The sequence below is a fragment of the Rhinolophus hipposideros genome, assembly GCF_964194185.1.
Source record: "Rhinolophus hipposideros genome assembly, chromosome: 9".
NCBI lineage: Eukaryota > Metazoa > Chordata > Mammalia > Chiroptera > Rhinolophidae > Rhinolophus > Rhinolophus hipposideros.
The window spans coordinates 5,993,531-6,018,647 of NC_138055.1; the positions used below are offsets into that span (position 1 = coordinate 5,993,531).

Consider the following 25,117-nt stretch of genomic DNA (forward strand, 5'->3'; position numbering starts at 1 on the left):
ACTTGCTGGCCGGTATAGTTTATGCCCAAATGGTGCAGAACAGGAGCTCAGAGCGATTTGAGATGGGCCCCTCATGCTGCTCTGTGACTTTGACGTCCTGTGGTGACCCCTGAGACTCCTCCGAGCCTTGGGGACCACAAAGCCACCTGCCTTAGAGAGCTGTGGGGAGGACACTCGAGTGAACAACTGCCTGGCACGCGAATGCCGGATCAACAGAAGGTGCAGTTGTGCAATGAAGGCAGAGGCCACAGGCCTCGTGACTGCAGGTTTTCCGCGTGGCTGCCAGTCCTGTAAGCGGCGCCTGAATGACAAGCATGTCTGTCACTGCCCTGCATATCTCCCTTAGGGTGACTGCTTGAGGAGGGCATGACATCCAAAAGAAAGGGTAGGTAACGGCAATTCATTGAGGGAACTGTGTGACACACACTCAGACCATCCTGCCCACCTGGCTGACACCACCTGGCTCTAGGACAGTCTGTCCCCCTGGGACAGGAACATTCACCTCAGGCCAGAAGACAGACCCGCAGGCTGCATCCAAGACTTCCACATGAGCCTGTGGTCTTTCCCTCCTGGTCTTGAGGGGCCTCAAAACTGTCTCCCTGCCTCCTGGAGGCCAAGGGACCTCGGTTCCCCACAATCGAGTCCTCAGACAGGCTTGTAGCCCCCGTCTCAAGCTGCCTCCCTCCGACTGTCAGTAACCCCTGCCCAGGACTTTGCAGTGGTGCTTTGGACCCACTGTGAGGTCACCTTGGCCATCAGTGATTGCCAGGCCAGACAAAGTCCTCCATGAAGTCATCCCACAAATACCTGCCAGTCTGGGGGAGTGTCAGGTCAGCCAAAGTCCTCCATGAAGTCATCCCACAAATACCTGCGCCAGCCGGGGGTGAATGTCCTCTCAAAGCAGTCCCCACACCGCTGGCCTGGCATGTTGCCTCTCTGACTTCGCACTCCTCCTGGTTCACGAGCACCTGGGAGCGGGGTTCACCCTCAACCTCCCACATTGCTGTGAGTGCCCAGCCCAGCTCCCATCGCCTGAGATGTCCAGCATGGGACGAACAAATCCAAGCCCTAGCCATGCAAGATCAGGCAGAGCCCAGCTGGGCCCCAGCAAGCTACACCCTCTGGGCGTGGGTGTGGGCCTGACAGAAGAGTGGGATGAGGGAATTCGGGTAGGGGAGAGAACATTCACTCACCAAGCAGGATTTGCAGACATTTCATTGAAAACCAATACCCAGAGGATGTCTTCTTTCTTTGGGGAATGAAGGAGAGAACTGGGCAAATATGGGGTCCTGTATCAGCTGGGGGAGAGCACTTCCAACACCTAGGATTACTCCACTTGTTTCCAGAATGTGAGCTTGCCTCACATCCGCCTGGGATGGGTGAGAGGGCCCGACCCTACCCAGGAAATGCCCATTTCCACCCTCTGGGCACCAGCCCCTTTGCATTTCAGTGGGCCTATGCCTCAGAATTCCCATGAGCCTCACTGATTTCAAAACTCCAATACCGCCCCTTTTACTGTTGTAGAAGGAGGAGGCAGAGTACTGCACGGAGTGGCCTTATGTGGTCACCCCTCTGCTTGGAGGGGACGAGAGGCTGAGTAAGGGACAGCCTGGTAGCCACAATGCCAGCCTGGCAGGGCCCGTTCTGGCGAGGGGTGGTCCTGAGGTTTGCATCTTTCCTTGAGGGAACACAGAATCAGGGTGGGAAGGGGTGGCGGTGCAGCCTGGGGGACCTGGCCTCTGAGAGGGAGGAGGCCTGAGGCCGGCAAAGGGAGAGGCCGAGACCCCAGTCCTGTGGTCCTCCACAGCCCCGTGAGGGCGACAGGAAATTACATCGTCCCCACCTGGTTTCCATCCCCTTGTCTTCCAGAAAGAGCTTGAGCAGCTGGTGTTCCAGGACAAAGGCTATGAGGAGGAGGAAGCAGGCCCTCCTCTGGGGACAGTCACAGCCTATGCTAAGCCACCCTAGACCCCTGACCTTACTGACAGCTCCGTCAACAAGGAAATGCCCACCCCACATTTCTCTGAGTCAGGAAAGTGGACACAGGCACCAAGGAGATTTATCACCTGGGTGGTCACGGAGCTAGGAGAGTGAAGACCAATTTGTAACTTAGGCAAGGAAGGGGTCCTCGGCCCACCCAACGGGCTTGTCAGGGAGACCAGGGAGCTCTGAAAACAACGCTGCCTCCCCACCCCCAGATTCAACCGTGTCACGGCCACGACAGGGTGAAACCCAGGGCACTGGGCCAGCAGCCAGCCTGGTGACGGTCCTCAGCATCACTGCCAGCAGCCTGGAGGCCAGGGTGGGGGTCACAGCCAGGTAACCACGGGCCCACTGAGAACTAGGACACTTGGTGCTGGGTGTGCATGTGTTGTGTGGGTCTGTAAATGTGTGCCTGTGAGTGTGTGTCAGTATGTGAGAACCTGGGAAGTGTGTGTAAATGGGTGAGTACTTTGTGTGTGGAGTGCTCTAGTATGAAGTGAGGGGACACCCAGAACTTCATCCCACCTCCCCGATGTCCCTGTGATCACTGTGCCCTCCCTATAATGCCACGCAAGGGCCAGTGACAAGCCTGGGAGGTGAAGGCCACTCAAGAGGAGGCAGGTGACATGGAAAGGCAGGGACATGTTCTGAGGACAAGGCTATGACCACACTGAGTGAGCCTAATGGGAGTGGGTGGCAGGATCAAGTCTGAAGACCCCTGGTTCTTCCTCGGCGCCTGTACAGAGCTGGGGAGTCAGGTGGGGGTGGACTTCTTGTCTCCACAACCCTTCCCTAGGACAGCACCTGGTGAGGACTGGATTGACAGGACCTCTGTGGCCACCCCTGGACCTACCTTCCCAGGTCCCTCCCTATGTCCTCTGACAGCACATCACCCAGACACATTGGCTCAACGCAGAGGGGAAAGGCCAGTCTCAGCTCCCTTTATAAACAGGGTCCAGGCTGGTCAAGCTCACAGCTGCCTGGCCTGGTTCTAGAAGCCTGGTGTGGTGAGAGGTGCCAGTGAGCCCAGAGGAGTCCAGTGGGCAGCGAGGCAGCCATGGCACTGGTGACGTGGGATTCTCTGGTCTCTCTGGCCCTGGTTGGGGCCATCTTCCTGCTCCTGGTGGATCTCATGCACCGGCGCCCACGCTGGGCTGCACGCTACCCACCGGGCCCCATATCCCTGCCTGGGGTGGGCAATCTGCTGCAGTTGGACGACCAGAACATGCTTTTCAGTATTAACCAGGTAAGGATAGTTGCAGGGTGGACTACACCTGGCGGGAGAGAAGTGGGTAGGGGCTGAAGACAGAGGCTAGAACAAGAGAGGAGCCCAGAAGAGGAGGCAGTTGGGAGAGGCTTCCTGAGGCAGGGCATTAGGGCCAGGCCTGAAGAACTAACTGTTTGGGTTTTTCAAAGGTACAGAGTGAAAAGGCCTGTAGAGGGGGGTGGGACTTGGCAGCATGTTTGGAATCCAGCTGAAACTGTGAGCTGCACTCCCTTCTGGTTACATCAGGAGGAAAGGTCTTGAAAATCGGGGAGTCCAGTCCAGTCATGAGCCCCTTTTAAATTAGGAAAGGGAGGTTGAGAGAGGTAGTGACTGGGTTCACATCTTTTGTTGCTGTGGGTCTTCTGGCCTCAGTTCTCATCTCTATTAACCTCAGTTTCTTCACCTGCAAAATGGGATATTTACTTGGCCTACCGACAATTTTTGCAAAGTCATAGCTGGGTGGTATGATCCAACGTGTGGTCTGACGATGGAAGATGTGACCCACAGGGTCACAAGGCCAGATAAAGTACTTGTACCCTTAGCTGCTGATGGCTCGGGCATCCCCCAGGGTTAGGGCCAGGAGTGTGGGGTTGGACTTAACCAACACCCCCACACTCCACCTGCAGCTGCGGCGCCGTTTCGGGGACGTGTTCAGCCTGCAGCTGGCCTGGACGCCCGTGATCGTCATCAATGGTCCAGCGGCCGTGCAAGAGGCACTGGTGAACCAAAGTGAGGACACATCGGACCGGCCACCTATGCCCGTCTACGAACACCTGGGTTTCGGGCAGCGATTCAGAGGCAAGCGGAGGGGGAGACTGTGGCCCGGCAGGGAATGTCCAGGAGTGACATGAGACCGGACAGAGTACAACAGAGGCAGGATCCTGGACATGCATTGCAGGGAAGAGTCAGCAAATTTGAAGGAGCCTCAGGTGGAGAGGGAGCTTGGTTTAAGGGTGGGGAAGAAGGATGTAGGGGGGTGCCTTACCTAGAGAGGACCGGCCAGGGCAACAGTGAGATGTAAGAGGTTGCCAGGGTGGGCGGGAATCAGGAGGATGAAGTCAGTGTGGGCAGGACAGAGGGAGGACAGGAATGTACCCAAATGGGGGAGGGGGTCAGAGAGGGCAGAGCAGGAAGTGAGGTCAAGACCTGCCCTCAGCAGGCTGTGAGCCGGCGACCAGTGTGGGTAGACAGAGTGCGACCTGTCCCCTCCTGAAAGGGGTGTCAAAATGGGCGGTACTTGGTGGGGTGGAGGACGACTCACTGTGGGCCAAGCGGGAGCCTGGCCACACCCAAAAGGGGTGAGACGGTGTGAAGAGGGAAGGGCGGAACCTACACTTACATGGGCGGGGCTTGGGATGGGGGCGTGGCCTGGACCCGACTCTGCTAGAGCGGACTGGAGAGCCCGCGCACAACCTGGACGGGCAGAGGCGGGGCCAGGCCACAAGCGAGCCACGCCCTCTTCCCCCAACGCAGGGGTGATCCTCGCGCGCTACGGGAAAGCGTGGCGCGAGCAGCGGCGCTTCTCCGTGTCCACCCTGCGCAACCTCGGCCTGGGCAAGAAGTCACTGGAGCAGTGGGTGACCGAGGAAGCCACCTACCTCTGCGCCGCCTTCGCGGACCAGGCCGGTGAGTTACTGGGGCTGAGAGGCAGGAGACAGGAATGGAGAGGCTGGGAAAGCAGATGGAGGCGACCCCCCGATCTGCACTGTCCTCTCCCAGGAAACCCCTTCAACCCCGACGCCCTCCTGAATAAAGCGGTGAGCAACGTGATCACCTCTCTAATCTATGGGTTCCGCTTCGAGTACAAGGACCCGCGCTTCCTCAAGCTCTTGGACCTACTACAGGATGCAGTGAAGGAGGAGTCGGGATTCCTGTACCAGGTGGGGGAGTGAGGCGACAAGGGGCCCTGCTGGGCCAGCCCCTTGAAGGCAGAACTCCTCCTGCAATGGGTCTCTATGAAAAGAATGTATATAGAGGGGCCTCGGAGAAACGGCTTTCCAGGAGAGACACTGCAAGAGGAAAGGCCTGAGGTGGGGAGAGTGCAGACAAAGAGATGGGAGAGAAGAGCCAGGATCTGCCGGCCCCAGGACACCGATAAAGAACCTGTGCCTCCTTCACTGGAAGCCACAGACCCCTGAAGTAGAGATTTTAGGTTTATCCTTCTGGCAGCCCAGGCAGGGCCACTTAGGGAGGAACCAGGGCAATGGTGGCAACACCCTGGAGGAGCCTGGGACCTGCCTGGTCACGGGGAACACCTGAGCGCAGAAGATGACCAGGGGCCCCACATCTGTGGCCTGCACAGGTGCTGAACGTGGTCCCTGCAATCCTGCACATCCCGGGGATGGCCGCTAAGGTCTTCCCAGGGCAGAAGGGCTTCATGGCCCTGGTGGATGAGCTGCTCGCCGAGCACAAGACGACCTGGGACCCCACCCAGCCACCCCGAGACCTGGCTGATGCCTACCTCGCTGAGGTGGAGAAGGTGAGGGGCGGCTGCAGGGACGCGGCTGGGGTGTGTGGGTTGAGGGTCCCATGAGGTGAGCCCGGGCAAGGGGGGGCGGACCTGTGTGTCTCCCAGTGATCAGGTCCCCAGGATGTTGGGTGCAGACTGGGGCGAGAGGCCAATTGGGGGCTTCCTCCCTCTGCCGTGAGCCCACCCTCTCTGCATGGCCCAGGCTAAGGGGAACCCCGAGAGCAGCTTCAGTGACGAAAACCTGCGGCTGGTGGTGGCTGACCTGTTCGCTGCCGGGATGGTGACCACGTCGTCCACGCTGGCCTGGGCCCTCCTGCTCATGATCCTGCACCCGGACGTGCAGCGTGAGCCCAGCCTGGGGCCCGGGCGGGATGGCTAGGGGGAAAGGGTCACCCTGGGTTCCCTGAGCTTGGTTTCGCTACCAGGAGCTCTGAGCAGAGTCTGGGTCCCAGCTCTCATGTCCCAGTACCTCCTCCTCCAGGTGGCACTGCCCGCCACAGGAGTCAGGAGGAGGTCAGAGCGCAGCCCTTGTCTGACTGCTCCCGGGATGCTTGTCTATCCAGGCCGTGTCCAGCAAGAGATCGATGAGGTCATAGGGCAGGGACGGCGACCAGAGATGGCGGACCAGGCCCGCATGCACTTCACCATGGCTGTGGTCCATGAGGTGCAGCGCTTTGCAGACATTATCCCGCTGGGTTTGCCCCACATGACGTCCCGTGACACTGAAGTGCAGGGCTTCCATATCCCCAAGGTAAGCCTGTGGCCCTCATCGTCCAGCCCAATACCATCTGCCATCTGGTAGGTCCACTATGGCCACTGGCATTGGGGCCAGGGCTGGACCCCAAACCCCCATCTTCATTTCCACAGGCACTGGCTGTCCCAGCCTGGCAGGGTGTAGGGCAGAGCAGAGGCAGGGCCGGCCCTGTCCATTCAGAGCCCCCAGTTGGGTGGAGAAGACAAACTAAGATGTGTCACAGTGTGTTGGAGGAGCCCGTGCATGCACTTGGCTGCCATGGGGAGGGAGGGGGCCGGGACACGTGTGTACCAGGCAGTGTCTATGTTCCCATATGTGCTTGTGGCTGGGGCCTCAGCATCTGCCAGCCCAGATCCCACCATGTCAGGCATCTTCTGCCAGGGGACGACACTTGTCTTCAACCTGTCGTCGGTGCTGAAGGACGAGACTGTCTGGAAGAAGCCCTTCCGCTTCCACCCGGAGAATTTCCTGGATGCCCAGGGCCACTTTGTCAAGCATTCAGCCTTCATACCCTTCTCAGCAGGTGCCTGTGGGGTGCCCGGGTCACTGCACCTTCCTGAGGGAGTCTGGGTGGTGGAATTGGGGCCCAGTCTCACTGAGCACCCCCATACCCACTGACAGGCCGCCGCTCATGCCTTGGGGAGCCCCTGGCCCGCATGGAGCTCTTTCTCTTCTTCACCTGCCTCCTGCAGCGCTTCAGCTTCTCGGTACCTGCTGGGCAGCCCCGCCCCAGCGACCACCACAACGTCTTTGTCTTCCTGGTGACTCCGACCCCTTACCAGCTCTGTGCTGTGCCCCGCTAGAGGGGACACCAATCCCCAGCCCTCTCTTCTCGGGCCCTGATGTCCAATAAACCAGTCTGGTGGCTCCAGCCTTGCTTCTGAGTCCCACTCAGGTCTCTTCCCCGCCCCTGGCAGTGCTGCAGCCTCAGCAGCCTCCCCAGGGCCAGCCCCACCTCCCCTGCCTTATCCATCTTACCTGCCATTTGACCCCACTTGAAAGATGGGTATACTCAGGCTCAGGAAGTGACAGCTTAGCCCTACTCACCCATGGACCCCCAACACTAGTTACTTGGCTTGGAGAGGATATCTACACGTAGGCCCTGCCTCCTGCTGGGTGAGCCAGACTGGGCTGCTAAGTGTTATCAGTCAGGCCCTGGTGGGATGGGAGGGGCCTCACTCAGCCTGGATGCCCACAGCCCAGGCCTGACGCCACCCACCCTTCACCACAGCCAGAGCTCCGCCACACCATCAAGTCTGCTCCCCACTCCATCTATGGCAGCCCAAATGGTGGTAACTCAGGGAGGCTGGGACTCATGTGACCATGTGGTGGCTCCAGGAAGACGAGGCCACATGGGGAACTTGGAGGAGGATACCTGGACTCTAGTCCTTGCAATGCCACAATATTGTGTGACCCTGGGCTTCTGTTTCCCCTCCAGCCAAAGAGAAAGTTGCACGAGATGGCTGCTGGGTCCTGTCTTCCTTTGCTGACTGGGGCTGTGACCGTACTAGCCCGCCGTCCTCCACCTGTGCCCACCCCCACATGGGCTGGTTCTGCACTGAGCACATGAGCACCACCTAAGGGTTTCTAAATACCTGAGTTGGGAACCCCCTGGTACGTTTAGGTAACAGGTGGTGACAAGTGATGCTCAGGGCAGAAGCCCCTTTTGTCAGATGACCCCACACAGGAGGATCTCTGACAGGAGATCCCCGAGTGTCTTCTACGTAAATACCCTCAAGACAGGGTGCGCCCCAACTCTCAGCATTCAGGGACCGTGGTTGTCCCTCAGCAGGTGCAAGGCATGCAGTTGGAAGGCCACCAGCGTCCCCTCGGCCTCTCCTGAGACCTACTGTCATGTCAGGCTTGGTGGCAGGAGGTGTTGGGACAGGGCGTGTGGATGGGGCCACACTGGGTCTGTGAGGCTGTGAGGCCCTGAACGGACGCATTGGGGCCACAGAGGCAGCACCTTGTACATTTACTGGACAGTTTGTTTTCCGTGGATCCGAGTCTTGGGGATATCAGAGGCTGGGTACCAGCCCAGCCAGAGCTTCCTCAGGAGCTGGGGGACCCAGTCCCTGGGCCTTCCCTCCTTGCTCTCCACCTCAGAGGCCTCTGGAAAGCACAAACAGGCATGCCCTGTGGGTCCTTTGCTGAAGGAACCTTTTCCCAGGGCCCAGCACCCACTGCTGCAGGAGGAGCAGGTCCGCATTGATACCGGGTTCTTCCAGCCCCAGGGGGCGACCTGCAGTCCTGCCACGCAGGAAGGAAGCAGGAGACAGGGCGGCTCCTTCCAGAAGTTCAGGGCACCTGGCTACCCGGACGTCTCTCCTCCCTGGGGCAGGAGGGTCTGAGAGGGTCACTGAGACTCACAAGGGTGGCAGTCCTGCTACAGCACGCTGATGTCCGCTGTCTTACGAGAAAAATACACAGCAATCTCCTCTCGGGCCTTGTTATCTCCCTGGGAAGAAGAGGCACAGAGGGGATGAGACAGGTCCTACGAATTGCACCTGGGGAGGCTGAGGCCTCCCTTCACAGGAGGTCGGGAGGCCAGGCCTCGGACCCACTGTGCTGACGCCATGTTTGCTCCTCTCAGCTCCCAAGAGCTGTTGCTGCACTGGGATGGAGGTCTGGCCCCGTCACCTTGGGGGTCCCCCAGCCGATGCCGCCCTCCTGCTCCATGGCCTCCCCACCCTGCTGTGCTCTGGGGCACCTCAGGACCAACCATGGAGACCTTCTGGTTGAGGCACCAGGCTTCCTTACCTCCCAGCCGGGGGGCCCTGTCACCTCTTCAGCCACTTCCTTCCCAGCAGCAGTGGTGCTGGCTCCTTCCTTCCCTGGGAACTCATGTCCCCCTCATCCTGACAAAGGACACAGGGCACCTTGGGCCTAGTACCACTCAGTCCTCCTGTCGCCTTGGCGGTCATGGCCAGACAGGAGGGATAAGTGGGCATAATATGGCCGTAAAGGCCCCCCGAATGCCTCATCCCTCCCGTTCTCCACACGGGGTGTGTACAGTTCTTTGTTTTCTTCCAGGGAAGTCCTTCCCTTCTCAGCTCGAGCTGTGGTAGGGTGCGAGTTTCCTGGAGGGGGCAATGCCACTATCCCTGCGACTTCCTGCCACGAGTGGGGTATCCCTGGCTCTCACGGCGCTCTGACAGGAGAGACCTCAGCCCTGGGCCTTTCTAGGGAAGACCTCACTTACCCCGGAGGTTGCTTCTTCCCACTGTTGACTTTGCGTCTCCACAGAAGGAAACACACCTATGAGTGACTGGGAGTCCTTCCCTGCACGGCCCGACCTCTCACTGTGTCTACCAAGGGTGCCACGATGGACACCCCACTCCGGGGAAAGAAGGGTCCCCATCTCTTACCCCCCTCGTAATCACAGGGTAGCACTTATCCATCGGCCCCCACACTGGCCTTATGTCTCCCCTCGGGTCTGTATGACAAGGAGAGAGAGGAGGTGGGAGGGAAGGCTGAGGTGACATCTAAGGACTCAGCTGCACACTGGTCCACTGTTAATGCCTGCACCTCAGACACCTAAAGACTACCAGGGATTAGAGGAAAACTTCAACAAATGGTAATTGATGTCTTTAGAGTGATAAAGCTTTGCATTCATGAAACAAGGATGGGCTCTGAAATAGGACTGTTCTAACACTGACCTCTACATCTTGAAAAACAAACATAGAACACAATAATGGAAACGAAAAATTCACAGTATAGAAGATAAAATTTTAAAAAAGTGTTTCAGAACAGGAAAAGGGGGTTGGTATAGGATTAAGGAAGAAGATTTAGCTCTATTGAACATTTGGATTAAAATGTCCCCAATGAGACCACCTCAGGGATGCTGTGGATACCTGATCATGGCATTGGACACCAGAGGCTGGACATTAATGAATGCCAACTATAATTTTATATATATAATGTGATGGTTCGGTGTGGGGTCGGAGGGATGGTGGATGGGGGGAGGGGGATTCACAGTGTGAGGGATATGGATGATGAACGTCTAAGTATTACCTTGTTTTGTACACCTGAAACTAATAAATAAATAAATTTATGAAAAAAATAAAATAAAATAAAGTAAAATAAAATGTCCCCAATGCAGGTGGCAAATACAATAGTAAATAATAATGATTAAAAACTACCGAAACTTTAACGTATTTTCCAGGTTATGCAGCATCCTGGGAATAATTTTGGGAGTACTGGGGAAATCCCAGGGCCTCCTGAAAATATCCTCTCTGTCTGGAATCCCACCGTCAGTGTCAGGATTCCTATAAATTCACATCATTGTAAAGTCAAGGTCTCCAGTGTGAGCCACGCCGTCCACGTGGCCCAGGGAGCTTTGTTGCCCAAGTCAGCTCCCCATTCCCCTCACGTACTACTTCAGAATCTCTCTTTAAACCTCCAAACCCACCTCCGCCTCCTTTGCTTTCAGCAGAGAACACAGGAATCACTGGATGGGAGTTCCCTTGACTCGCTGCCACCCAACCCACCTGTGTTCTCTGCTTCTCACAGGCCATTTCCTCTTCGGGGAGGACACTGCCCTCTCCTCTGTGAGACGTGTCCCCCACCCTGTACGGCATTCCCACTGGTCTTCTCGCATCCTGGGGGTTTGGGGGTCTCTTTCCTCTCTCACTTGTATATTCAGCCGTTCCTTCTCTTCTGGCTCCTTCCTATCAGCATGTAAACACATCAATGATCTCTTCCATTAAAAAAAGCTCTTTTCTCCTGAACCCATATCCCTTCTGCAGCCACGGTCCTACTGTCCCCTACCCTTCATACCAGTCTCCTTGAGAGAGCTGTCTACACTGGATATCGTCACTCCTCTCTATCGTTCCCTCACTCTACTGCCCACCTCAATATGTTTCTGTCCCCACCAGACCCGTCTCACCAGAGTCACCAATATGCTCTTGGTCACGAACTCCAGTGGGCCCTTTGCAGGCCTTAGCTCACTCATCTCTCTGCAGGACACTGCAGTACGTGCCTTCCCCTCAATCATCCTTTCTGGGAACACTGCTAGCAGTGTTTAATCTTTGCGTGAGTGAAATTACCAGGCTTTTCCTGAGAGGAGGTTTGCAGGAGGAAAGGAGAGGAAATGAGGAAGGAAGAGGAGAAAAGGAGGAGAAGGGGAATGCCAAATAGAAAAGGAAGCGGAAAAGGTAGGTAGGAGTCATAGAGACAATTTTCACCACTTAGGTGGTTTATTGAGGGTGGCGTTTCAAGCCTCTTACTAATAACGACGCCAACCTTGACGACGTTAGCAATTTGCAGAGTATCCTTTGACACTATTAGTATCCAGGCAGCCTGTTCACCTTCCCTTGGACTCCAGGAGCGAGCCTGAGAAGGGCACTGGAGCCAGTTAAGTCTGGGATTCCAGTGCACACCCCCTCCCTTTCACTAGGACATTGGTCTCCATGTGTAACATCATGTCTTATGGGCTTTATGACATGACAACCTCTCCAACCTTTGCCACGAAGTGTGTCAGTTGCCTCCGGATGGCTTTAAGTCCCCACTATTCAGAGGCAGCACCTTTGTAGGTATCTTTTCAGTTCCATTCAATGCCATCAGCACTGCCTGAGTATGAACAACGTGCCAAGCTCTGTACAAAGTTCTGTAGGGACACAAAGACACAAAAGTATGTAAGACTCAGTCTTGTCACATAACATAATAAGCATATTTTCTGAATCAAAAACAAGAACACAGCCTGACAATTTCTAAGTGTCATCCATTCATCCAAGAGTGTCTGCTGAGCCTCCATTTGGGCCAGAAATAATGCCAAAGGGATAGAAACAGTACACAGAGCCTGCCCTTGAGGAGCTTGAAGACCTCAAACAGACATCTTCTGATTCAAGAGAATAACTTCTACCCTGTCCAAATTACTATAAATGTAACTAAATAATAATTACAAAGCTATGGATGGTTAAAACTGAAGAATGCCTGAGTTTCACATACACATGAAATATTAACCAATATATGCCATATTGTCAACCATAAAACAAGTCTCAGTAAATCTGGAAAGATTAACGTCATTTCAGGTATGTTCTTTAACCACAGTAGAATTAAATTAGAAATCAGTAGAAACGTCCCTGGAAAGTCCCCAAGTATTTGGAAACTAAACAACACAAATTTAATTAATATATGGGTAAAATTAAAAGTCAAAAAGAAAGTTAAAAATATTTTGAACTGAATGAAAATGAAAAAATATCAAAATTCGTGGGATACAGCTGAAGCAATACACAGAGGAAAATTTATAACACTAAAATATCTATACTGGAAAATAAGAAAGGTCTCAACTCAATGACCTCAGTTTCTACCCTAAGAAAATAGAAATGGAATAGCAAATGAAACCCAAAGTAAGCACAAGAAAGGAAATAAAAAAGGTCAGAGTGGAAATAAATGAAATAGAAAATCAACAGAAAAAAATCAATAAAACCAAAAGCTGGCTTTGTGAGATCAACAAAGTGTACAATCTTCTAGATAGAGTAGATTAGGAAAAAAGAAATAAGAGGCAAATGATCAGTATCAAGAATCATGAAGGTGACATCGATGCAGATTCTATAGACAATAAATGACAATAAGGGAATATTTTGCCAATACATTGGACAATATAGATGAAATGGAGAAAATCTTTAAAAGACACAAAGTACCAAAGATCATGCAAGAAGAAATATATAACCTGGGTAATCCTATATCTATTAAAGACATTGAATTTATTTACCTTTCCAACAAAGAAAACTCCAGGCCCATTTAGCTTCACCAGTGAATTCTGCCAAATTTTTAAGGAAGAAATAACATAAATTATGCACAAACTATTACATAAAAACAGGAGGGAATACTTTCCAATTCATTCTGCGAGGGCAGCATTATTTGATACCAAAACCAGAATGAGACTAGAAGAAAACTACAGCTCAACATCCCTTATACATAGATGCAAATATTATTAACGAAATCTTATCAAATTGAAACCAACAACATATAAAATGGATAATATATCAGTACCAAAGGAGTTTATCCTCAGGAATGCAGGTTGGTTTAGCATTCAAAAACCAATCCATATAATTTGCCAGATTAACAGACTAAAAAAGCAAAACCATATGATTACCTCAAGAGATGCATTTAAAAAATTATACAAAAACAACATCTATTCCTGAAAAAACTCTCAGCGAACCAGGAGTAGCTGGGAACCTCAACTTGATGAAGGATATCTATGAAAAACCTACAGCTAATAATATACTAAACAGTAAAATACTGTTTGCTTTACCCCTGAATTCAAATGGAAGTTTTAAATAGTGAAGCAAAAGGCAACCAGATTAGAAAGGAAGAAGTAAAACTGTCCATATTTGCAGACAATATGATTAATTATAAAATCCTATGGAATCATCCAAAAAGCTGTTAGAGTTTAGCAAGGTAGAAGGATATAAGATCAATATACAAAAGTCAATGTGAACCTACAACTGCTCTAAAAATAAAAATCAATTCTACTTTTATATCATAGCAACGAAAAATTGAGAATTGAAATTTTTAAAAATACCATCTGTCATAGCATCAAAACTATGAAAAAATCTGACAAAAGATGTGTGTGATACCTGTACACTAAACACTACAAGACACTGCCAAGAGAAATTAAAGAACACCTAAATAAATGAAGAGATATACCATGGTCATGCACCAGAAGATTCAACATATTAAGATGTTAATTCCACCCTCAAAGTGATCTAAAGATCCAGCAATAAAAATCCTAGCAAAAATAAAAAATAAAAAATAAAAATAAAAAAAAATCCTAGCAAACCTTTTGTTGTTGTTGAAATCAATGTGGTGTTTCTAAAGTTCATATGGAAATACCAAGAACCTAGAATAGCCATAAAATTTCTTAAAATAACCCCAAAAAACAGCTGGACAGTAATCAAGACAGTATGAGATTGTTGATGTCAAGATAAACGGAACAGAATAGAGTCCAGATATAGACCTATATACTGTCAATTGATTTTAGACAAAGGTGCAAAAGCAATTCAATGGAGGTAAGCTGGCTTTTCAACAAATGGTTCAGGAGTAATTGGACATCCTTAAGGGAAAAAAAATGAACCTTGACTAAATCTAACACCTTATACAAAAATTAACTCAAAATGGATCAGGTACTTAAATGTAAAACATAAATTTAAAAAAAAATCATAGAAAATCTTCGGATTTAGGGCTAGTGTTCTTAAATTTGATAGCAACAGCACAATCCATAAAAGGAAAAAAATGATAAATTGGCTTTCAACAAAATTAAACACTTTTGCTCGGTGAAAGACCCTGCTGAAAAGATTTAAAAAACAAGCTACAGAGTGGGAGAAAATATTTGCAAACACATATCCGACAAAAGACTAGTATCTAGAATACATAAAGAACTCTCAAAACTCAACAGGTAAACATGTAAGCTAATTGGAAAGTGGACAAAAAACATTTCACTAGAGAGAATATAAGATGGGAAATAAGCATGTGAAAGGCTGGCTAACATCACCGGCCATTAAGGAAATGCAAATGAAAACAACGAGATATCGTACAGAGTAGCAGAATGGCTAAAATAAAAATGTTGCTGTACCAAATGCAGAAGAGGATGTGGAGAAACTGGATCTCCCTCATACATTGCTAATGGGAATGTAAAATGGTACAGTTGCCCTGAAAACAAAATGCTAGTTTCTTAAACAACTAAATATACAACAAACATATGACCCAGCAATTGCACTCCTGGACACTTATACTAGAGAAATGAAGACTCGTGTTAAAGATAACTTGATATACAGCTTGAAACTGGTAGTAGCAAGGACTGACTGTAAAATTCTTTTCACTGTATACCACATTGCCTCTAATTCCATAGAGGATATTTACTTTCTGTATCATGCTGCCCTTTCCAAATTTTCCAAAATTGTTTTTAATAAGGAGGATTTTTCTTTTCTTTTTTAAGGTTATGAGAACAAGAAGCTATCATTAAAATACACTGGACTTTAGATATTTGAAAAATCATCAGAGACCTTTTTTCTAACAGTTTTGAGATCTATTAGGTTGTTGCAAAAGTAATTGCAGTTTAAAAAGTTAAAAATAATCACAAAAACTGCAATTACTCTTGCATCAACCTAATAACTTACATACCATAAAATTTACCCTTCACCCATTTAAGTGTACAATCCAATTAATTTTAGAATATTTACAAAGTTGTACACAATCACCACTAATGTTAGAGCATTTCCATCAGCTTAAACAGAAATGTCACGCTGTAGCCACTCATTTCCATTCTCAGCCCCTACAACCACTAATCTACTTTCTGCTTATATAGATTTGCCTTTTCTGAACCCTTCACAATAAGTGGAATTATCCACTATGGGTTTTGTGTTTAGCTTCTTTCACTGAGCATAATGCTTTCAAGGTTTATCTTGGCTGAAGAGTATTTCATTGTATGAATGTACCACATTTTGTTTATCCACTTTTTTTCTTGTCCCTCCAGTTGATGGACTTTTCGGTTGTTTCTATTTTTGGCTATTGTAAATAATGCTGCTATGAACATTCACATACAAGTTTCTGCGTGGACAAATGTTTTCATTTCTCCTGGGTAGCTACCTAGGGTTGGAATTGCTGGATCATGTAGTAAGTCTATGTTTAACTTTTTAAGAAACTACCAGACTGTTTCCCAAAGTGGCTGTACCAGTTTATATTCACGCCAGCAATGTATGAGGGTTCCTACTTCTTCACATCCTCACCAACACTAACTATTGTCTGTCTTTTTTATTCTAGGCGTTCTAGTGGGTGACAAATGGTATCTTATGGTTTTGATTTGCATGTACCAAATGACCAATGATGATGAATGTCTTTTCATGTACTTATTGGTCATCTGTTATATCTTCTTTGGAGGAATAGCTATTCAAATCCTTTTCCAATTTAAAAAAGTATATTTTTAGAGCAGTTTTAGGTTCACAGGAAAACTGAGTGAAAAGTACAAAGAGTTCCCCCATGCCTTTTGCCCCCTACACACACACACACACACGGCCTCACCCACTGTCGACAGCCCTCACCACAGTGGTACGTCTGTTATAATCAATGAACCTACACTGATACATCACTGTCAACTGAAGTCAATAGTTTACATTAAGGTTCCCTCTGTGGGTTAGGACAAATGTATACTGACATGTATCCAGCATTGTGATATCATACAGAATGGTTTCACTGCCCTAAAAACCCTGTGTTGAACCTATTCATTCCTTCCTCCTCCCAGCCTCTGCCAATCACTGATCTTTTCACTGTCTCCATAGTTTTGCCTTTTTCCAGTGTGTCATATAGCTGGAATCACAAAGTAGGCAGTCTTTTCAGATGGGCTTCTTTCACATGGTTATATCCAGTTACGTTTCCAGTTACGTCTTTTAATGGCTTGATAGCTCATTTCTTTCTAGCGCCAAAGAGTATCTCATTGTCTACATGTACCATAATTTATTCATTCACCTCCTGAAGGACTTCTTGGTTGCTTCCAAGTTCTGGCAATTATGAATATAAACATCCATGTGCAGATTTTCTGTGGACACAAGTTTTCGATTTATTTGGGTAACACCAAGGAGTGTGATTGCTGGCTCATATGGTACAAGTATGTCTAGTTTTGTAAGAAACTGCTAAACTGTCTTCCAGAGTGCTGTGTGATTTTGCATTCTCACCAGCAATGAATGAGAGAGCATTCCTACTACTTCACATCCTCATCTGCTACTTCACCTTTGCTCGTTTTTATTTTTTATTTTTTTAGAGATTTTATTGGGGAAGGGGAACAAGACTTTATTGGGGAACAGAGTGTACTTCCAGGATATTTTTCCAAGTCAAGTTGTTGTCCTTTCAATCTTAGTTTTGGAGGGTGTCATTCAGCTTCAAGTTGTTGTCCTTTCAGTCTTAGTTGTGGAGGGCGCAGCTCAGCTCCAGGTCCAGTTGCCGTTTCTAGTTGCAGGGGGCGCAGCCCACCATCCCTTGCAGGAGTTGAACCGGCAACCTTGTGGTTGAGAGGACGCGCTCCAACCAACTGAGCCATCTGGGAGCTCAGTGGCAGCTCAGCTCAAGGTGCCGTGTTCAATCTTAGTTGCAGGGGGCGCTGCCCACCATCCCTTGAATCCAACTGGCAACCTTGTGGCTGAGAGCCCACTGGCCCATGTGGGAATTGAACCGGCAGCCTTCGGAGTCAGGAGCACGGCAGCCTTCGGAGTCAGGAGCACGGAGCTCTAACCGCCTGAGCCACCGGGCTAGCACCTTTTGCTCATTTTTAATTTAGCTATTTTTTTAAATTATGTGTTGCAAGAGCCTTTTATATATTCTAGATACAGGTCCCTTATAGAATATATGATTTGCAAATATTTTCTCCCAGTTTGTGGGTTTAGAGTTGGTTTTTTGTTTGTTTGTTTGTTTTTATGAAAAGGAATATTAAACACTAAATTCCTGATAGTGGTTACTCCTGGAGGAGGCAGGAGTATGGACCAGGTTAGAATTACACGAGTAGATATAAGTGCTATGAGCGGTAGAGCACACACTCTGGAGCTAGCCACCTGGGTCTCAACCTAATGCTGTTTAAGTAACTTAGTCTGTGTCTCAGTTTTCTCATCTGTAAGATGGGTAAAACAGCACTTGTCTCACAGGTGTAAGGCTTAAACAAGTGAATGTGCTTGGAGAACTTAAAACAGTGGTTACCAGGTACATAGTATGCTTTACAGAAACCTTACTTGTATCACCATTTCTTAAGTTGGATAGTGGGATTCAAAAGTTGCCATTTTATTATCATGCTTTATCATTTATATGTGTGTGTGTGTGTGTGTATAACTCCATTCAATGTACAAATACATTTTAAAATAAAGGGAAAATAAAATCAAAATGTTTCACCCTTTAAGATGGGAAAGACTGGGCTAGATGCAGAGCCATACCCCATGCTGGCTCCAGGGTCCAGGGCTCAGCTCAGCCCTGGCCCCCCTGCTCCTTCCCCACCATTCACAAGGTGCTCCTCAACTGCACTTTCAGAAAAGACCCTGAACTTCAGGCAGGACTCAGAGGGGTGAGAACCTAACATGGCAAGTGACCTCGACTCCATACCACCTGTTTCCTCTCCTGTCAAATGAGGTTGCTAACAGCGCCTACCTGATCAGTGAGATTTAAGAAGACTAGGTGCATCGCCTGTCATGTTGTTATTTTCCCTTCACACTTCTAGGCTCCCCTTCATGTTCAGAGATAACCTCAGAAGAAAAATGCCAGGGAAGAGATACCCAGAATGGACGATCTCAGGCTCTTCCCAGCTCCAAAATTCTGGGTGGTTTTTCAGAGATCCAGAGTTTGGGATGAACATGTCTTTGTCTAAAATGGAGCTGCTGAGATTAACCTACCTCACAGGGCTGTGGAGAAGCGCAGAGAAGTAAAGGCCAGTAAAGCGCTTTCACATCTGTACCGCGATTCGAAAGAGTTGGTTTATAGAAGAAAACAAAGAAGTTGCAGGAAATCCGCAGAGGGGCCAGGCCGGCGCAACGGTACCCCAGGCGCCATTATCTTCCTCAGCCGTCACCTTGGGACCCGCGGCCCGAGCCCGGGGAGTTGACCAAGGCAGCTCTGCGAGGCCAGCGGGCCGAGGGGCGCAACCACGTGAGCGCCGCGGGCAGCTCGCGGGCGGGACGCTGGGAGACCAGGCAGCAGCCCACCGCCGAGTCAACTCTAGCGACCCGGCGGCCAGCCTGAGGCCCGAGCGCCCCCTGGAGGCGCCGGCGGGCAACGGTTAGGCCGTCCCACGCGCGAGCTCGCGTGTCCGCCGGTGAGCTTCCGCAGCCCCCACCAGCCGATCTTCTCCCACAGATAGAGGTCTCCTGGCCAATCAGAGAGCCCCAGAGCCAACGTCCCGCCCACCCCTGGAGTTTGGGGGCGTGGCGTTCAACCTTAGCCAATGAGGAAAGATTGTCAGTCTTCGGCCCCACGGGTCGGGGAGTAGCTTCTACAGCAAGATGGCGGTGAGCGGCCTCCGCCGAGCTGGTTCTGCGGCCGGCACCTCGGTGAAACCCATTTTCAGCCGGGACATGAACGAGGCCAAGCGGAGGGTGCGCGAGCTCTACCGCGCCTGGTATCGGGAGGTGCCGAACACTGGTGAGAGGCGTCGGCGTGCGCGGGGCCGCGGAGGCAGCCACCCAAGGTCGCCGCCGTGCGGGCCTCCGATTCTCCCCAGCCGAGCTGAGGTCGCCAACTTGGGCAGAGGAGACTCCGCGTGCTTCAGGGGAGGAGGGTCACCCGAGCCTTGGTGGACCCGACCCGGCCGTGACGCCGGGGTCAGACCAGCGGTGCCCAGCATCCGTACTGCGCTTCTAGGCGCCCTCGGAGCTTTGGCGCCCTCGTTCCCCCTTAATTCTTACTTAAGCCCTGGGAGGGAGGGGAAGGATTGTCAATGACATACTTATTGTATAGGGGAGGGAACTGAGGCGCCGTGAGCCTCTAAGGGACACGTCCAAGGCGCTTGGCTCCCGGAGGGGATCTGGAAGCCAGGGTCAACTCCGGCGTCCCAGAACGTCCTTAGACTCCATGGGTTGTATGTATAAGCAACGTGGTTGCAGGGCTCGAGCGATCATCCGGTTCCCACGTCCCTCACACAGAAAGAAACTGAACCAGAGAAGGGAAGCGACTTTCCCAAGGTCACCCGTAAGCCAGTGGTGCCTCTTCCAGACCCGCCCCAGTGACATGACCTCCCCTGCCCACTTCAGTCTCCCACGTCCTGCTCCCCGTGCTCCACCTTAGGAACCCCTCCCCCCGCCCCCTGCTGGCCTGCCCTCTACTACTTCAGAACCCCTGCAATCACTTGGATGTCGGAGAACCAATCTGTACACCTGATGGATTAAAATACAAGCTCTCAGGTGCAGAGACTTTCTTCTTACCTTGGCATCCCCCAGTGCTCCCCAGTGTACCTGATGAAAGGTTGGGGAAAATCCTACCTAAACTGTCAAGGGCAGTACAAATGTCAGGCAGCGGATATTTTCTTTCGTTGATTTAGGTGTTTTAATGTAGACCATCACCACTACTCTGAGAGGGAAGGTGTTTTTAGGCAAGCTGAGGCAGCACAGCACCCTTCCCCGCCTGTGTGTGAAAAGCAGTAGAGTCTGGTTACTGGACTTGCCTCCAGGCCCTTACTGGCTATGTGACCTTCGGCAGGTTATTTCATCTTGCTGTGCCTCAGTTTCCTCATGTGTAAAACGAGGATAACAATAGTGCCTTCTTCAGAGTTACCATATTAAATAGGTTTATATAAAGTGCTTAGGAAAGGGCCTGGTACTTAGGCCCTCATTAAATGTTGGCTGCTACTATTATCATCATCGTTACTTACAGGGCTTACCTTAGCAGGAGCCTCCTTGCAGAACCCACTGCTTTGATGTATAGGAACTGTGACTGCCCCACCATTCCTGTCCTCAAGCTGACTTTTGGAGAGACTGTTGATGACCAGAACGAAAATCCACAGGCTACTAGGCAGGGAGAAAGAGTGAACGAACTACTTACTGGTTCAGGGCCTGCAAATTCAAACGCCTCCAGGGGATTGGTGAATCGTGTGTATAGTGTGTTCAAATTCAGATGTTTCAAAACAATGTTTGCCAAGCAAAAGACTTCTGTGCGTGACCAGAACCCTTTCTTGTTGCAGGGAGGACTCAGGTAAGGAACAGTTGGAATTGATTTACACCAGTTTCTTAATAGCAACATTTGTGCTGGATAATTCTTTGTTGTGTGGGGGGCTGTCCTGTGCATTGTAGGATGTTAGCAATATCCCTGGCCTCTACCCACTAGATGCCAGTAGCACTCTTCCCTCTAATTGTGACAACCCAAAATGCTTCTGGACATTGCCAGATGTTCTATGTGGGGATCAGTGACAAAATCACCACTGGGCTGAGAACCACTAATTTAGACCAAGGAGCATTCAGCAGGCTATAGCTTAGACTGTTCCTGTTTGCCTTCCTGCTGCCTTTCTCACTGGTAGAGGGGTGAGTTCAGGGGGTTAGGATGGAAGGAGCCTAGGATAAAGCTATGGCATTTGTCTCTAGGAACAAGGGGTCTGGGAGGATGGGCATTCAGGGATCTGACATTGTAAGCAAAACTTTGCATTTGTGCGTGTGACAGTTTCCTAAGATGCATGCACCCGGTGCCCTGGAGTGTGGTTCAGGAGGTCATGAGGACTGGGAAGGATGGGCACCAGCTCCCCTAGTGCCTGGAGGCTCCTTGTTTTCTTCTCCCAGGGTTGGGCAGGAATCTGATATAAACATGCAGGGAAGGGCAGGGGAAGATCCCTCCTATTTCTTTCCTTAAAAGAACACCAATTGTAAATTTTGAAACAGTAAACAACCTGGATCCCAGGCCCAAGTTTGCCAGGGGTCAGTGGTAGGACTTGAGGCAAGTCCCCAGTGCTCTAGGCCTCACTCCCCTGAAGAAGTAGACGCTAAATTCCAGGATCCATATTAGTTTGCATTTGTTTTTGTATCTCTTCGTCTTATTATCCCTTTGTTTGCTGTTTTCTAAAACTCCTAATATGATAGTGTAGTGTTTAACCAACTCTCTGGAGGGAAACCTAGATTTATGTTTACCGTTTCCCATGTTGATTTTAAGCTACCAAAGTGAAGGCAGGTTTGGGGAGAGACGTGTATAATCGGCTCCCTGTGAGAGGCTGTTGCTGCTGGTTCTTGAGTCCCTTCTACTGAGCGATGAAGTTGGGATGTACTTTCTCCTGTTGGGTTTCTGCTACTGTGTCTTCCGTGGTTGGATGTGAAACATTGCTCTTTGCAGCATGCTGTGGTATTTCCCTCAGCAGAAGTTTTATGTTGCTATCACTATCAGTAAGTTAGGAGAAGTTACAAACTTATTGTTGATATATGCAGTCACTGACTCAGCCCATAGTGGTTTTTGCTCAGCCCGTGTTTCTGCTGTCCCCTCAGCCTGCTGTGCCCCTTCTCTATCCTTATCCCACCTACCACACCAGGCCCCGTTCCTGCCCTTGCTGTCACCAGCAAACCCACCGGAGGCTAACCGCCAGCGGATGGGGTTACAGATGACTAAACCCTCATTTTCAAAGGACCTCATATGTCTCATCTGAAGTCCCCGATCAGAGTCTGCGCCACTATTTTAGGCACTTACTTAATCAGGGATTGCTAAATACTGTGGTTTTGTTTGTATTCATGGGTAGCAGACCCTCCGATTAGAACTGAAGACCGGGAGAACAGGCGCAGCATCAACTCCTCTCTCTTTCCCCCAGTAACCTAATATGGTGGGAGTTGCTGGCTGGATTGAAGCCTTCCCTACCTGCACAAACCCTCAGCAGTCTCCCTCAACTCTAACTTTGTGTGGTGCACAAACCTATACCCCATCATTTTATCTTACTTTCGACCCATCATCTTTTGCCAAATGTTCCATATAATAATAATGCTAACATTTATCGGGAGCACGCCAGGCACTGTTCTGAGGATCTCGCACTGTCTTGGAATCCTCATGACAGCTCTGGAGTTCCATCTGCTATTATGACCCTCATTTCACTCGTACTAGATAAATGCACTCAGGCAGAGGGAAGCTAATGTACACAGCACCACACGGCTAAGAATTGAGAGCTGGGGTTTGAACTCAGGTTCATACCCTAGAACGATACTATCCTGCCCTTCAAGTGCAGTGCTCTAGTCTCCCCAACAAAACGGAAGCTCCTTGAGGGCAGCTGCCACATCTCATACTTCTTCACATCCTCAAGCACCTCACTTAGGGATCAGTCTAACATTGAGTGGGTGAGGTGAATGGGCAACCTCTAAGGGTTCCATGAATATCCATTGACTCAATTTCTTAAAAACATGTCTTAACCCTATCATTTCTACCCTGAATCATGTTTTCTCTTTAGTGAACTTATTCCAGCTAGACATCTCTGTGAAACAGGGACGGGATAAAGTCCGAGAAATGTTTTTGAAGAATGCCCACGTCACAGACCCCAGGGTGGTCGATCTTCTGGTCATCAAGGTAACTCCCCCTCCCGGAGGGACTTAGAAGAGCAGTCAGCTTGTCCAGAGCTTGTCAGTCTTCCCACGTGAACGTTTTTGTCTCCAAGTTTGAAAAGCAACTACTGGGTCAGCAACTGGTGCTTAGTGTTTCAAAGGAACAGTTGAACTTGGAGGTTGTCTCTGGTTAAATCGACTGTAAGATTATTCAAGAGAAAATTGATTGGGGCTTGCATTTTATAACTAAAAAAAGATACAGAGGGGAAAGTTTGAACTCGTCTTGAACCTCATGCCTAGAAGTCAGTGCTTCCCCTGGCGGCCAGTTGGCCGAGTCCTGTGTAGATGGAGTCAAATCCTGGCCCTGATTCTGTCTCCCTAATGAGTCACATTGACATCAGTGGGAGCTTGAGCATGGACCAGTAAATGGCCTGGAAGAAATGTGAAGCAGAAATACAAGTTAAGCCAGTCAGGTGAGGCATCATGGGGAGTGGCCTATGGACCTGGAAGTCTCTCCTCTTAGACCAGTTAGCCAGAGTTAAAGACTATTTGAAAGGCCTCAGAGATCATTTAGTCCAACCACATCCTTTTCCAGATGAGAAACTGTGGTCTAGACAGAGTACCTTCCTTACCCAAGGGCACTCGAGTCAGTGCCAGCGTGGAGAATAGTATCCTGGCCTTCAGTGTCGTATTCCTTGCACTCAACCACTTTGACTGACAACCTCTCCCTTCACTTGTGCAGGGAAAGATGGAACTGGAGGAGACGATTAATGTGTGGAAGCAGCGGACACATATTATGCGGTTCTTCCATGAAACAGAAGCGCCTAGGCCAAAGGATTTCCTGTCCAAGTTCTATGTTGGCCATGACCCATGAAGTCACTCAGTGGAAAGGTGCATGTTGATATTTAAATCCTTTAGAGCACAAATAAACTCAGTATATGATGATCACTTCATGACAGGATCCCATTGAACCAATGGGAAGCTCTGTTTCTGCAGTCTCTCACTTTTTGCGTGAACAAGTGGGGCAGGGGTATACACACCACCTGTTCTTTCCCTTTTCCTGAAGTGTGGTGTTTCCTGTAAATTAGATTGGATTCTCTTTCTCAGAGCTTCGCATGTTAGTAAACAGGAACGATGAGCCCATCTGTTCTGAAACTGTCACACTAGGTATGAGGCTGGATGGCTTCGTTAATTTAGCTGTGTTTCTACAGCCTCTGGGATTGGATAGCATGGTGTCATGGCACAGATTAGCAGAATTAGCCGGCTCTTGCTGTTGGAGAGGGATCAGAGCAGCACTAAGAGGCGCAGAAGTAAAGCTGACAAGCTGTGCTATTTTTCCCTGGATTTTGAAGAAAATGGCTGCTCAGAGGCCTAGCCCCTCTATCTGCAACAAACACAGGGTCCTTAAAATGAAATTCATTTCCTACTCAATTAGGCTCCCTGCTAGGGACACAGCTGTTCACAGCACACAGAGAGAACAGAAATATTCCAGCTGTTTTTGCAAATGGCTGTAGCTCTAAAGTGACAGAATAAATGTTGACCCAGGTTAAAGAACGGACCTCTACTTTGGATGGTAGTCTTCTCTGTTCCTTCCCTGGACAGTGTAACTGCTGGAGAAAGGGGTTCAGTCACCCTGAGCATACCCCAATTTTTCAGTACCAACAATCCCTTTCTCTTTT

The 25,117-nt window shown here is 49.9% G+C and overlaps 2 protein-coding genes and 1 long non-coding RNA gene across 3 annotated transcripts; 2 read left to right on the plus strand and 1 right to left on the minus strand.

Annotated features, from left to right (window-relative positions):
- Positions 1-3,040: 3,040 nt before the first annotated feature.
- On the plus strand, positions 3,041-7,480 carry LOC308502578 (cytochrome P450 2D17-like; the record flags this gene model as incomplete). Its single annotated transcript, XM_081060501.1, has 9 exons — positions 3,041-3,229; positions 3,877-4,048; positions 4,724-4,876; positions 4,970-5,130; positions 5,553-5,729; positions 5,923-6,064; positions 6,284-6,471; positions 6,856-6,997; positions 7,096-7,480. The coding sequence occupies 9 exons, from the start codon at positions 3,041-3,043 to the stop codon at positions 7,275-7,277; spliced, it is 1,506 nt and encodes a 501-aa protein (XP_080916627.1). The 3' UTR covers positions 7,278-7,480.
- A 4,169-nt stretch (positions 7,481-11,649) lies between these two features.
- LOC308502335 lies at positions 11,650-19,277 on the minus strand. The gene is made up of 3 exons (XR_013994023.1): positions 18,843-19,277; positions 13,190-13,237; positions 11,650-12,082 (listed from the first exon to the last, which is right to left on the minus strand). It is a non-coding gene; the product is annotated as an uncharacterized lncRNA (long non-coding RNA).
- A 118-nt stretch (positions 19,278-19,395) lies between these two features.
- NDUFA6 (NADH:ubiquinone oxidoreductase subunit A6) lies at positions 19,396-25,002 on the plus strand. The gene is made up of 3 exons (XM_081058570.1): positions 19,396-19,587; positions 23,348-23,463; positions 24,181-25,002. Exons 1-3 carry the CDS (start codon positions 19,449-19,451, stop codon positions 24,310-24,312), a joined length of 387 nt encoding a protein of 128 aa, XP_080914696.1. The 5' UTR covers positions 19,396-19,448; the 3' UTR covers positions 24,313-25,002.
- The last annotated feature ends 115 nt before the right edge of the window (positions 25,003-25,117 follow it).